Genomic DNA, 13,383 nt, shown 5'->3' on the forward strand with positions numbered 1-13,383 from the left:
CACCCCTAACCCCCCAAAAAAATTAATTTTGCTTTTTAAAAATACTATCAACTTCAAATTTTTATTTTTTCACTCCTACCCCCTCCTCCTGCCTCCCCTCACTACCCCCACCCCCACCACCCCACCCCAAAAAAAATTATTTTTAAAAAATATTTTAAATTTCATAAATTATTTTCTACTCTAGTAAAAATAAAAGATGTTCCTCAAAAATATTTTTTATTCATAAATCAAACACTAAAAGTCATTTTCAAAAAATATTTTCTACTCACCAACCAAACATGAGAAAATGAGTCCAAAATCTACTTGTTTTCCAGGAAAACATTTTCTAGGAAAACATTTTCCATGGAAAACATTTTCCTTCATACCAAACACACCCTTAATGTTGTTGAAACGTTTTGTGTATACTGTTATGAGAGCTCTTTTAAGGCATATTTTCAAGGTGTAGCTTGTAAAGTTCAATTCAATGTATATTGTTATAGAGGTCTTGTGAATGCATTCAATAGTTCTCTAGGATTTAATGCAATCACTGTGAATCCAACCTGTAGACCTTTTAGACTTGTGATACAGTATCGAATGCAATCTATTTTCGTCTCCCAACCTTCTACACCAAAACCTATAAATTTGAAAATTATAGACGATTTAGACTTGTGATACACTACTAAATTGACAGTTGAAGTTCTGATAGGAAACTCTACGATTATGAGGAGACCATAACAAATTTCAATCATGAACGAAATTGGTTCAAATTTGAAATTTTAGACTTGAAGTTCTTATAGGACGTTTTAAACTTGAAAGTTCTGATAGGACGTTTTAGATTTCAGAAATAACTGTACTGAATACCCTTGTAGGATTAATATTATCGAAAATCAAACCTCTATCATGCTGCTACTAGTTCCTTTCGTAATTGCCTCTATAAACATAATTACTTATGGTCTTTTGAACAATTTTGTACCTGTAGATTTTGAAGATTAAAGTTACAAGTCAAGATGCAAGTTTAGATGAAGCAAAAGGTTGTTATTATTTTTCTATGGAAGTTATGCAAGACTTGATATAATAGTCTAGCTTGAAATGTTGATAAGTTAAAACTTTTTTTTAAGAAAATATTGAAATTAACATCATGGGATGTGACCCAATTTTTAAATTTATATTAATGCCTTCTGTTTTAGAGTTTTTTTTAGCAATCTTATGTTTATTGATACTTTTTTTTTCAATTTTGTAATGTGAAGTGTAAGAGATATTGGCGGTAAATTAGAGACAAAAAATATTGCTCTCCCTAAAAGTTCATCTAGGATGAGACAACTTCTTGTCGCTAAAAGTCAATTTAGGATGTGATAGCTACTAGTCGCCAAAAAAGTGATCTATGACGAAGTAGCTTCTCGTCGTTTAAGGGAATTAGCGACCAGAAAATAACTAGTTTTTAAGAAGAAAATCCACTATTTGGGATGAGATTCATGGTCTCTAAAATTAGTTTTGCGACCAGCTTTGCGACCGTCTGTAAAAGCATTTAAGGACCAGTTAAAGGAGCCCGTCGCAATTGACCTTTTGCGAAAGGTCTATTAGGACGGGTGGCGACCAGCATTTCCTTGTCGCAATAGACTATTTGGGATCAGAGTTTTACTTTTTAGGACTAGATTTCCCTTCCTTAGAGGGTGTTTTTCTTGTAGTGTTATGTGTTCTTCCCAAATTTTCCCCATCCATATTCTTATGCAAGAAGGGGATATTCATATTATCAAAATGAACATCCAAAATTTACTAGCTAGTGAGCATGATGCCTATTTTTTTTATTTGGTTAAATTAGATGTCTAGGTTTTCCTCATTCTAAAAATGACATTAACTTTCCTAGAAATATATGCAGTGGACCCCACATGAATACTTATTTCTATCTAAAGGCAACCTCATCATAAATCAAACCTAATATGTTTAAATGATATTATTTATGTGTTTTAATTTATTTATCTTATTCTTTTAGTTTATTTTGAGGAATAATGTTTCTTTGGTTTTGATCAAACTTTTTGATTGTAAGTTGCAATTTCCAACAAGGCATATTTAATACTATAAAACTAAATAACATGATGTTGATATATTTTATATATCTTTAATATAATATTATCAGATTTATTTTTTTTAACTTTTTACAATTATATCACATTAAAATTAGACAAATAAATTAAAATAAAGAAAAACGCACGATCTTTTTCGTCGTGAAAAGGCAAGGTCATGTGGACTTGGCCAAAAGTAACACCACAAAAAGTTTTGGCAGATAAACATCATTATCTGCAATAACTAGTTTTGGATCAAATTGTGGAAATAAGAGTTGGATTTTAGCAACTTGCACATATGATGCTATAAAATGGCTTTTTGAAAACTTTGGGTCTATACAATTAGTGGGGCAAACTCTCTAGCTACGTGAAACATAATCAATCACATGTCAATTGACCATATAAAAAGTTTAAATAATTAATAATTATGTATGTATACATAGGATGTAAATCTAAGCCATGATTCATGAATATGTCCTGTGTATACTCAGTCAATTGAGAATTCCTTCTAATTTTTTATTCCTTAGCTACAAGTTCTAAGTATTGATCTTTAGATTAGCTTAAAAGCTACATTAAAGGTAATTTGTATAAATATTTATAATTGAAATGAAATTATTATCAACTCATTAATGAAACGATTCATGAAAAAAATTATCTAGCGCTTTAATGTTTTGATGAGAAATGTGGTAGTTTGATAAAGTTATTTTCCACCACAATTTTGTTTGACTTTTTAATTAGTTCTAAGTTATTCTCGTAGAAAAATATAAATCAGTTAAGCATCGTAATTAAAAAAAAAGGAACATAAATCTGAAGAAAAAATACGCTAACAATTTTCTCGAATTTTGATTAATTTACGTATTATGGACTGTAAAAAAAAAAGGTTTCAGTAATTTATTCAATATAGACCAGAGGGAGTGCTATACTTTCAATTGAACCCTTTTACTTCTACTTATTTCCACATTAAGTATTAGTAATTTGCTATTAATTAGGTTGATATCAGTTATTTACACTATTTAGTTTAATATATTAGTAATAACAAACCTTGTATAACTTTAATAGAAAATATTTATTTATAACAAAAATGTAACACTTTAGTTGGAAAATGAGAAATGTTATGAGAGAAATTTTAGGGGTGACATCTCTAATCAAACGAATGCATGTGGAGAAACCATTTGTATTGCATTATTAATACATGAAAATTCATGGTTACACACTTAAATACACGACTAGTTGTATAACTAATGCGAAAACTAAATTATATATTGATTAAGAAAATATGTCAAACAAAATATTAATAATATATCAAGCTATCCTTAAATCAAAATGAATATGATCACGTCACGTTGAAATTGAACCATACCCTTAGGAAAGATAAATAAAATATATGTAAGTATAAATACATCTCATTTTGCCGATAGGACACGCCACGATTTTTATAATGGAAAATGAAAAACGAGGAAAGTTAAACAATTTTTTTCAATGTAATAGCAGCCTAATCTTTTGTCTTATATATATGGAAATTAGTATAAAATTAATTAATTAGCCTATTATATGAACTGTTACAAGAAAAATGTTTTATTAGTCATTGATTGAAAGAATACATGATGTTTTCTTATCAACACCAACCCTATTCCAACCTTTTTTATAAAATTAAAAAAAAAATTCACACATTAAATTGTCACGTGTCATATATTATATGTAATATAATATAATATAAAATAATAAAAATAGACAAAATTAAAAAGTTTTGCTGTTAATTCTTGATGATTTCCTATACCTTGGACTAATTTATTTGAACTAATTTATCTTAGTATTTATTGTAAGAAGACGTGTCTGTTAGGTTACATTTTTTTTAAGTAAACTATTCAATATAGTTGTACGTTATATTAAAACTCTTATGTATTATGTGTATTTTTTCTTTCACTAATGTAAAAAGTAAGATAAAAAAATTATGGGCTTTCCTTTTGTCAAGTCTTATACACTCACATAAGTTGTTTTTGAAAAGGTGTTCCATGTTATAATATACAAGTTGGACATGACAAATATTTAGGTGCTAATTTAATGGAAAATATCGACCATTGATAAATTATTCAAGAAAATAAATCATTTATCAATTTTCATATATTATAGAGTTCTGTATTTTTGTCGTACTTGTGTAAAGATTTTTCGATATCCATAGTTGATTCTATATATAAAATCCTTTTATTTTATGTTTCCTAATTCTTAGTCATGTTTTTCTAATTTAGGGTAAATACAGTAGTTATGTATTGACTCCAATCCAAATTGAAATAAGAAAAAATCTATAAATGTTATATTTAGACTACCATTGTGTGACATATTTTTTAAAGTTTGAAATGTAAGAGATATTAACGAATAAATGTAATCCCTTCTCAAAACTAATAATTTCCTGTGTAATTTAAAAAGACAAAACTAGTGGATTCTAAATAATAATAATAAGAATAATAATAATAATAACAATAATAATGATGATGATAAGAACGACAGTAATAACAATAATAATAATGTTACCTAACGAATTTTCAACAATCACTCATTTTTTTTTTTGTCTGTTATTAAGAAATCAATGAAAATCAAGTTGCCCATTGTCTTGTTAGAGCATTTCATGTTTCTATATCTGGTACGATGGAGTGTGATAACTCTGTATTTCTCATTATTGATGAACTCATTTTTTATTTGAATAATACATGATGATAAAACAATTAATTAAAAAAATGTACTTCACACAGCATTAAAAATAATAATAATATTACAAACATTAACATTAAATTAATATTGTCTCAAAGATTCCCACGGTTTACATTCGGGAAGACTCTTGAAACTTAAAATAGTATTCTCTACGATCAAATCCTTAATTAGAATTACATAATTAAATATTTTAATTTTAAGTGTGAACTTCAATAAAAAAATCAATAATAGAATTCTTATATTTAAATATTACATAAATAATATTATGATAAGCTACAATAATGCATAGATCATATAAAATATTGAAAAGATGCGTGACAAGATTGAGGGCCAAAAAACAAAATCCCCTCTGAACCCTCAATTTTTAAAACACAATGAGAGGTGTACTTCCTTTGGTTTATTTTTATATATTCATTTTGGACTTTATAATTTTTTTAAGAAAGAACGATTAATATAAATAATTTTTATTATAAAATCTATATTAATTGACTTTTAATTTTTTATTTTTCTAAAAAAGAAGCACGAAATGTATATATATATTTAAGTTATTACTTTTTTCTCACACACGCAAAATACAAGCTAAATATCAAGGCATTATACGGATCACAGTCACAAAATTTAAGTTCGATAACTTGACAGCCGACGTTACTGACCAGTGACCACCGACCTACCCCTTAAGTCATTTTGAAACTTAGGCAAAAAATAAAAAAATAAAAAATTAATACCAAAACTCCTTTAATTAATTTTCTATGACTCCTTCAAAGTCAACCTTACTTTTTCAAACTTCAATCTATATATATAAACAAAAACAAAACCATTTTCCAAACTCACACACACAAAAATAAAAATAAATTTCCTCCTTCGATCCATATATTTATTTATCAATTCCTCCAAAAATGGGCAATGGATGTTACACATCAAATCTATTGACAATCAAGGTTATATTTCACGATGGAACGACGAGGATGGTGATCGGAAAAAAGCTAGCTGGGGAGATAATGTTTGAGTACCCCGATTGCATGGTATGTCATGCGGACTCATTTTTCATTGGTCAACCAATTCCATCGTTAGGTATCGACGATAAGTTAAAAAATAACGATACGTACTTTGTTCTTCCACTTGATTCCTTCACAAACAAAGTGCTTTCGGCTTCTTCTCTAGCTACCTTAGGTAGTAATAATAGCAATAATAATAACAAAAGAGGTCATGTTAACTTCAAAAATCCTGCTTTTGAATATATAAAGGGATCAAATGGTAGGGTTTTGATTAAAGTCGCGCCGGAGTTTATGATCAAGTTACTTCAAAGAGGAAATAAGGAGGAAGATGAGGATTGTGGATCTACTAGTAGTACGAGCCCTAGTTTTTTGTGTAGCACACCTGAGTTGAGGAAGCATTACGAACAATTGGTTGGTGCAAAAGGGCAAGTATGGTCACCTAAATTAGATACTATTTCTGAATATAAGATTAGGTATTCACCTTGTAGATTGATTGGATTGGAATGGAGAGAGAAAGAATAGTTTTTTTTTTTTGTTAAATTGTGATATAATTAGACTCTTTTTAATTTATTCCTTTTGTTTTCCTTTTAATTTTAGAATTAAAGGTTGATTTTGCATTAATTCTCAGCAAAATCTCAAAATTGTAATTGTCTTTAAGGCTGTACAAAGCAATATTTATTCATTTATATATATATCATGTTAGTTTTTCAAAGTGAAATATTAATGCTATAAAAAAAAAGAAGTAAAAATGTCAAAACTACCCTTTAACTATTTGAAATAGAGTAAATATATCCTTCAATTTTATTTGATACAAAACTACCTTTCCTGTCCTACTATTGGATCACTTCTGCCCTTCCATTTAACGGAATAAGATGTGACATCCAATGGTTTTTGGAGTGCGGTAACGAAGGAGAAGAGAGGAAAGGTGTGGCGGGGATGGGCGAATGTTGGGGCAAAATTATTGTTTGTAGAGTTGATGGTGGAAGTGAAAGGGGGAGATTGGATCATTTTGTGGGTAGGGTGGGTGTGCTTAGGTGGATTTCTACGTGGCATTATAATTTACGCATTGAGTGCCACATTTTATTTCGTTAATGCCACATCTTATTCTGTTAGTGCCACATCTTCTTCTGTTAAATGGAAGGCTAGAAAGTGATCCAATAGTAAGATGGGAAGGATAGTTTTGAACCAAAACATAGTTAAAAGGTATATTTGCTCTATATATTTCGAATAGTTTGAGATAGTTTTGACCCTTTTTCAAAAATCAAACAGAAAAGTTCCTCAATTTATGTGGAATGTTTAACACCCTCCGCGGATCAAAGAATTTCTAACTAAAGAAATTTCTGATACAAATACGAATTGTCTCTTTGCAAAAACTGTTGCATGAATTATAATATAGATCCCCTTTCTCTTGATACCTCCATCACGAGCATGTTACTAGCGGTTGATTAATAAGATATCAAAAGGGCCTGAAAAAATGTAATACGCTGCTAGTCTAGGCTTGTACCACTTCTTCAAGCTCCTCCTCTTCATTCATAATATCAACAAACATCGCTATAGATATCAGGTGAAGTTCGAGCTAACTTCAACCATTTCATCGAATACCTATCACCTTCCTAGCTAGCTTCGGATTCATAGACATCACTAGCTTCTGTTATGACTTGATCCCAAATCAAGGTTCACCCTTTCGAGACTCACTAGCTCCTGATTCGTTGTCATCAGGAACTTCAGATTCATCACCATCACTTGCTTTAGAAATGAACCTCTGTTGTGTCCATTTATTGAGATCATCTACTTTCAGCTCATTTGAGAACCAGATTACTCACAGATATTTCCTGACGTACAAACGTCTTCATTCCAGGGCAGTCGTCAATCTTCACTTCTCTAAGAAATGGAAATTTAAGAACATGCTTCGTGAGAAAGAAATGCCTCAACTTACGTAGCCCTCCAAGAAGCAGCTCTTCCAATCGGGGGGAAATACGGGCTCATTAGTCATAATTTCTTTTCCTTGTTGTTCTTCTACTGTGATCACTTCTTCCATTGATTGGCAGCCTGCTATATTTAGTATTCGGAGATTCAGAGCACCTCTGGCCACCGATGGAGACATCAAGTTTCTCAATTTTCCACAATTCCTTACTTCTAATATTACAAGTTTGCTGAAGTAGGCAGTTGGAAGTTGGTAAGAGCATAGAACAGCTATGCTGTTAGCCCAATGGATAGTTAGATCTTCAAGGTTGTGACAAGAAACCTGCGAACATTGAAGGGATGAAGTAGAATGACATGAGAAAATAAATCAACATATAATGAAAGAAGAATTTAGAATGAGAATCAGATTCGGAATTTGAAATTTATAGATATGTCCAATGTCATCAAGTTAATATACAAGGAAATCTCTAGTTATTAATAATACAGATAAAAAGCCGCTGCGCAAAAGCTATTAGGTTCATCTGAGCCCTTAGATTACAATAATGTAGATTCACATATGTTTGTTACCTCCGTTAACATAGATACATTTTATCAGGTGACAAATAACTATCTGAAGATTACTACTACTATTTGCTTGTTAAAACGCTAAGAGAGCAGTATACCAGGGGTTTATTAATGCATGACACAAATATGTATAGCAATCAGTAATACAGCTAGTGGCAGAAGACGAACCTTAGAATTGAACATCGTTTTATTGAGATCATCTACTTTCACCTCATTGTCATTGTTCACCCTTTTGAGACACGGTGTACTCACAGATCCGTGTTGGACAAACGTCTTCATTTCCGGGCAGTCATGAATCCTCACTACTCTTAGAAATGGAAATTCAAGACCACGTTTCGTCAGAAAGAAATGCCGCAGCTTAGGCAGTCCTTTAAGCTCCAGATCTTCCAACAGGGGAAAAAAAAACTCGTTAGTCATATCTTCTCCTTGTTGTTCCTCTTCTGTGATCACTTCTTCCATTGATTGGCAGTCTTTTATCTCTAGTATTCGGAGATTCAAAGCACCTCTGGCCACTGACGGAGACATCAAGTTTCTCAATTTAGCACACTCCTTTACATTCAATATTTCAAGTTTGCTGAAGTGGGCAGTTGGAAGTTGGTAAGAGTATAGATCACTTATGCTGTTAGCGCCATTGATACGTAGCTCTTCCAGGCTGGGAAAAGAAACCTGCAAACGTACGAAGAAATATCAGTAAAGACAGTATTGGAGAGTTTGATATAAAAATTGTAAAGATATAACCTAAGTCAAACCCCAAAAGCTAGCTCAACGAGTGAATGATTGACCAAGTACACACCATTCCATTTTCCAACCAATGGAGCGAGAGCTAGCTCAAACAAGGATGAACCTGACTCTAATACAATATAATAGACAAGGTATGAAGAATCTATGTTACTCGGTCTCTTCAAATATTCGATGGGTGCATGTCGGATAGTTCAAAAGTAGTGCATTTTGGAGAATCCGAGCAACAGAGTGGAGAATAACTTGGTATCTCATTTTAAGAGGAAAGCAATATAACTATATGTACATGAGGTGCTAGCTAAGGAAAGAATATGGTATTATGTACATTCCTAGGAAATAGTTTACGTTCATTCTGTAGCAGAGAATTCACTTGACATTACTATATTATTTTAAATTAAATTCACCTATTTTTTGTGAATGTTTATATTTGTATAAATAAAAACTCTGTTAATATTTAGGATTACTAAATATTTAATTAGAATTGAATATGATTTAAACATGCTTGTCATAAACTAAAGAGGTATGTATTAGTAGTTCCAATAACTTAGCAGAAGATGAATATTTTTGTTCTTAAATATAACTCAACTTTCACAATGGATATTGGTACAAGTAGATAGTCAATGAATTAATTAAATATGCTATTGTTGTACAACTTCATGGAAACATATTGTTGTTGGCATGTTAGGGTGAATGAAGTGCTTATATAAAGCTGATATCTAGCATAATATTTTGTCACATAGTGTCCATTTCACTATGTTGTTCATCTTGCATTCATAAGATACTTAGAACAAAACTTTGAAGAGTTTGGTAAAGATACAACAAAGTTTAAAGAGTATTTTCAAAACTAGAAAATTAAGACTAGAGAAAATAGAATCAAAAACTGATTGCAAACAATATAAAAATATTTTTCTCAAAAAAAGAAAATCAAGTCCACTGAATACACATTGTCCCCTTAAGAAAATTATTTCCCTCAAGTACCCGATGTTAACAGAATATATCCTCCCAGGATATAATGATCTTGCTCACCAGTGTATCGGTATCTAAAACCACAGTGTAAGCAAATCACTCAACGACAGTAAAGTACACTTTGAATACTAGATTTAGTAGTAGTAGAAGAAGTCCAGAAAAATTATGTTCTTAAAATTAGAGAAAATCCCTCAATCTATAGAAAATAAAGGTTAGTGTGAAAAAGTTCTTATTGTGCCTTACCGGAAAGGTCAGAAACCTTTGGAAAAGTTAAATCTTTCGGAGAGGTCACCACGTTTTATAAAAGTCACAACTTTTCATCAAAGTCACAAATATTCATAAAAATAGCAACTCTTCATTTTCCATTCACACCTTTTAAAACCCAACACACTCTATAAAGAAAATTAAACATGAATGAAACTAACTCAAAGTTAGTAGAAATAATTGATCAACTTCCTTTGTTTTTGTAACCATAAATATATTTTGAAGTGATATAACTCTCAATTAAAAAGTCTTTTCGATTCATTATTTTGTAATACAAACTTTAAGTAAAAAATAGAGATCAACGTGCAATGCATGTTCCCAGAAACTAGTTAGTTGTACAACTAGAGGCACAAGATAAACCTTAGAATTGATGTTCACCCTTTCGAGACTCACAAATCCTTGTTGGACAAACGTCTCCATTTCACGACAGTCATGAATAGTCACTTCTCTGAGAAATGGAAATTCAAGAGCATGCTTCGTCATAAAGAAATGCCCAAGCCACGGCAAACTTTGAAGCCTCAACTCTTGCAACAAGGGAAATAAGGGCTCATTAGTCATGATTTCTTCTCCTTGTTGTTCCTCTTCTGTGATCACTTCTTCCATTGATTGACAACCATCTATCTTTAGTATTCGGAGATTAAAAACACCTCTAGACACTGATGGAGACATAATGTTTCTCAATTTTCCACAATTTGATACATACAATGATTCAAGTTTGCTGAAGTAGGCTATTGGAAGTTGGTGAGGTTATAAAGCACTTATGCTATTAGCTCCATCGATAGATAGCTCTTCCAGACTGAGACAAGAAACCTGCAAATTTATAAATTAGTTATCATTTTTTGTTGTTGAAATGATAGATCACATAGAGCAGTAGAACAATATATTTTCATCAAAAAGAGGATTTGAGTGAGTGATGGAGTTGTTGGTTGTAGGCAAGAAATTTTGAAACTCTGGTAACTCAAAGAAATTCATTTGCCGTAACGGAGGGAACTCAATGCCCTCAACATTGTCACTGCAAAAGTGAGTGAGGCATTCAAGAGAATGAAGGTCCAACTCATATAAATTAGGGAACTTGATTACTTCACGAGTCCTCCGTGAGATCTCCTCTTCCTCATCATTAGGGGAAACTACAGTCCAACTCCCTCCAGCCAAGGACACACAAAAAGCATACTGTAGACCACGGCAACGGCTTACCTCCAGTCTTTTGAGTTCGGGGAATGGAATATTATTCTGACATTGGATCTTTAATAAATGTGTCAATGAATCACAATCATCCAGGCAGAGATATTTCACAATCTGAAATTCAACCAGCTGCAACTCTGTCAGCACATTCTTGGAGCCCTTGCCAGTTGAATATACAAGTTCGCTCTTCCTAAGCTTGTGGCAGATCCGATCACCCAACTCAGTGACCTCTGAAGAAATTTCTTGTCGTAATCATCTATGGTTGAAGTCGTCCTGTAAGCTCTACCCAATGTAAGAGCGTAACATGTCAACTTGGAGGAAAGGCCCAAGTTACTGTAGATCACATCTCCGGAACATTTACTTAATGTCAGTGCAGTCAATCTCGATAAGGATTCCAGCTCGCTTAAGGTGGAGTAACTAAAATGTGCTACTCCCACCATATGTAGTTCCTCCAATCGTACTAGTCTTGATAAGACACCTGGTGAAATCCTTTCAAGTTCTACTTGCTTATAATTCCACAGCTCTAACAAAATTAGATTTGTTAATTTTCCTATCTCCACTGGCAACTCCTCTGACTGAGAATCCTTGACGCCGAGAATTTCTAAAGTGACAAGTTCCCCTATGATGGATATGTCATTCAACCTTAATTTACTCAGACACAACGTCCTCAGACTTGAAAACCTCTGAATGGATCCTGGAAGAGTCAGAATTGACTCCTTATATTAGTCTCCCCTCATGCTCAAACATTGAGTTTACTCATGCCATAAAAAAATCGTTTGGTAATTTGAATGGCTTTTCAAAACAGAGTTTTAACATTAGAAGCTTCAGTTTTGGGCAAAAGATTGGTTTAGGAAGCTCATCAAATTTATTTGCAACAATTGACATGTGACTGAAATGCTCATAATAATTCTTCTTGGGAACTCTTCCGAGTTCACATTATGACTTACCATAAAGATATGCTCTTCTTCTGGCGCAATATATATAGCCACATCTCGAACCACATCATGTATTTTGACATAATCTTTTTCTGAACCTTGGGATAACAAGAAACAACCTTTCAGTGTTTCTAATAGAAGGCACACTCTATTTCTCGCATTTTCAAAATTTTCTATTTCTGAAAATATGCCAAGTCTCATTACATATCTAAGTAATTCTTCAGTCCAAATATCACTATCTTCCTTGAACAAAGAACAAAGCAAAAAGAGGTAGCCGGCTTCATCACTTTCCAAGTGATCAGAGCTTAGCCTCAGAATTTTATACACATTTATGTGCACTCCAAGAATATTTCTTGTTTTTTGCATCACGTAATTGTTTAAGGGCATCCTCCCAAGAATATCTTACCCTGAATTCTTTTGAAGTCTTGTTGTTGACTGACAGTTACCATGACAACATCATTGAACCACCTATCTTGTTTCTTCCTTGCTCTTATTTTCTCAGTCAGTGTTGTCTTACCAACACCACCAACTCAACATATCCCAACCATATTCGTTGTTACGTGTTTCAGGATCTGCTTTGAATGGGTTAGAGACTTCAGCTGATTATTAGGAGATCAATTTTCTTTTAGTCGTTATCCTATTAACTAGTTATAGTTGTTACTAGTTTAGAGGCATGTTACCAGTCTTTTAGTAGTCCATGTACTGTGTTAGTTGTATTGCCCCCTAGTTCTTTAATTAGCTTGAAGTTCAATAAAGATTATTCTTCAGATTTCAATTCATTTCAGTTAAATTAATAACATTGGTATCATAGCCCTCTATTTAAGGGACTTGTGTGAGACTTACAAGGTTTTTCTGAGTGTTTATCCATAAATTCTTTGCAAACACCATTAAAACAATGGAGAATGCAAACTCTTTTTCTGCTATGGCTCCATCAGTTTTCGATGGAGAAAACTATCAAGCCTGTGCAGTGAAAATGCAAGTTTATTTGGAGGCTAGTGATTTGTGGGAGGTTATCGAGGAAGACTACGAATCCAACTATGGCTCAGATTAGGGCCCACAAGGAAAAGAAGA

At 32.3% G+C, this 13,383-nt stretch overlaps 1 protein-coding gene and 1 pseudogene across 1 annotated transcript; one reads left to right on the forward strand and one right to left on the reverse strand.

Annotated features, from left to right (window-relative positions):
• The first annotated feature begins 5,583 nt into the window (after nucleotides 1–5,583).
• LOC107017349 lies at nucleotides 5,584–6,452 on the forward strand. The gene has a single exon (XM_015217601.2). The coding sequence runs from the start codon at nucleotides 5,642–5,644 to the stop codon at nucleotides 6,260–6,262; it is 621 nt and encodes a 206-aa protein (XP_015073087.1). The 5' UTR covers nucleotides 5,584–5,641; the 3' UTR covers nucleotides 6,263–6,452.
• A 647-nt stretch (nucleotides 6,453–7,099) lies between these two features.
• On the reverse strand, nucleotides 7,100–13,180 carry LOC107016959 (annotated as a pseudogene).
• Nucleotides 13,181–13,383: the final 203 nt, after the last annotated feature.

This window comes from Solanum pennellii, chromosome 4, assembly GCF_001406875.1.
Source record: "Solanum pennellii chromosome 4, SPENNV200".
Lineage (NCBI taxonomy): Eukaryota > Viridiplantae > Streptophyta > Magnoliopsida > Solanales > Solanaceae > Solanum > Solanum pennellii.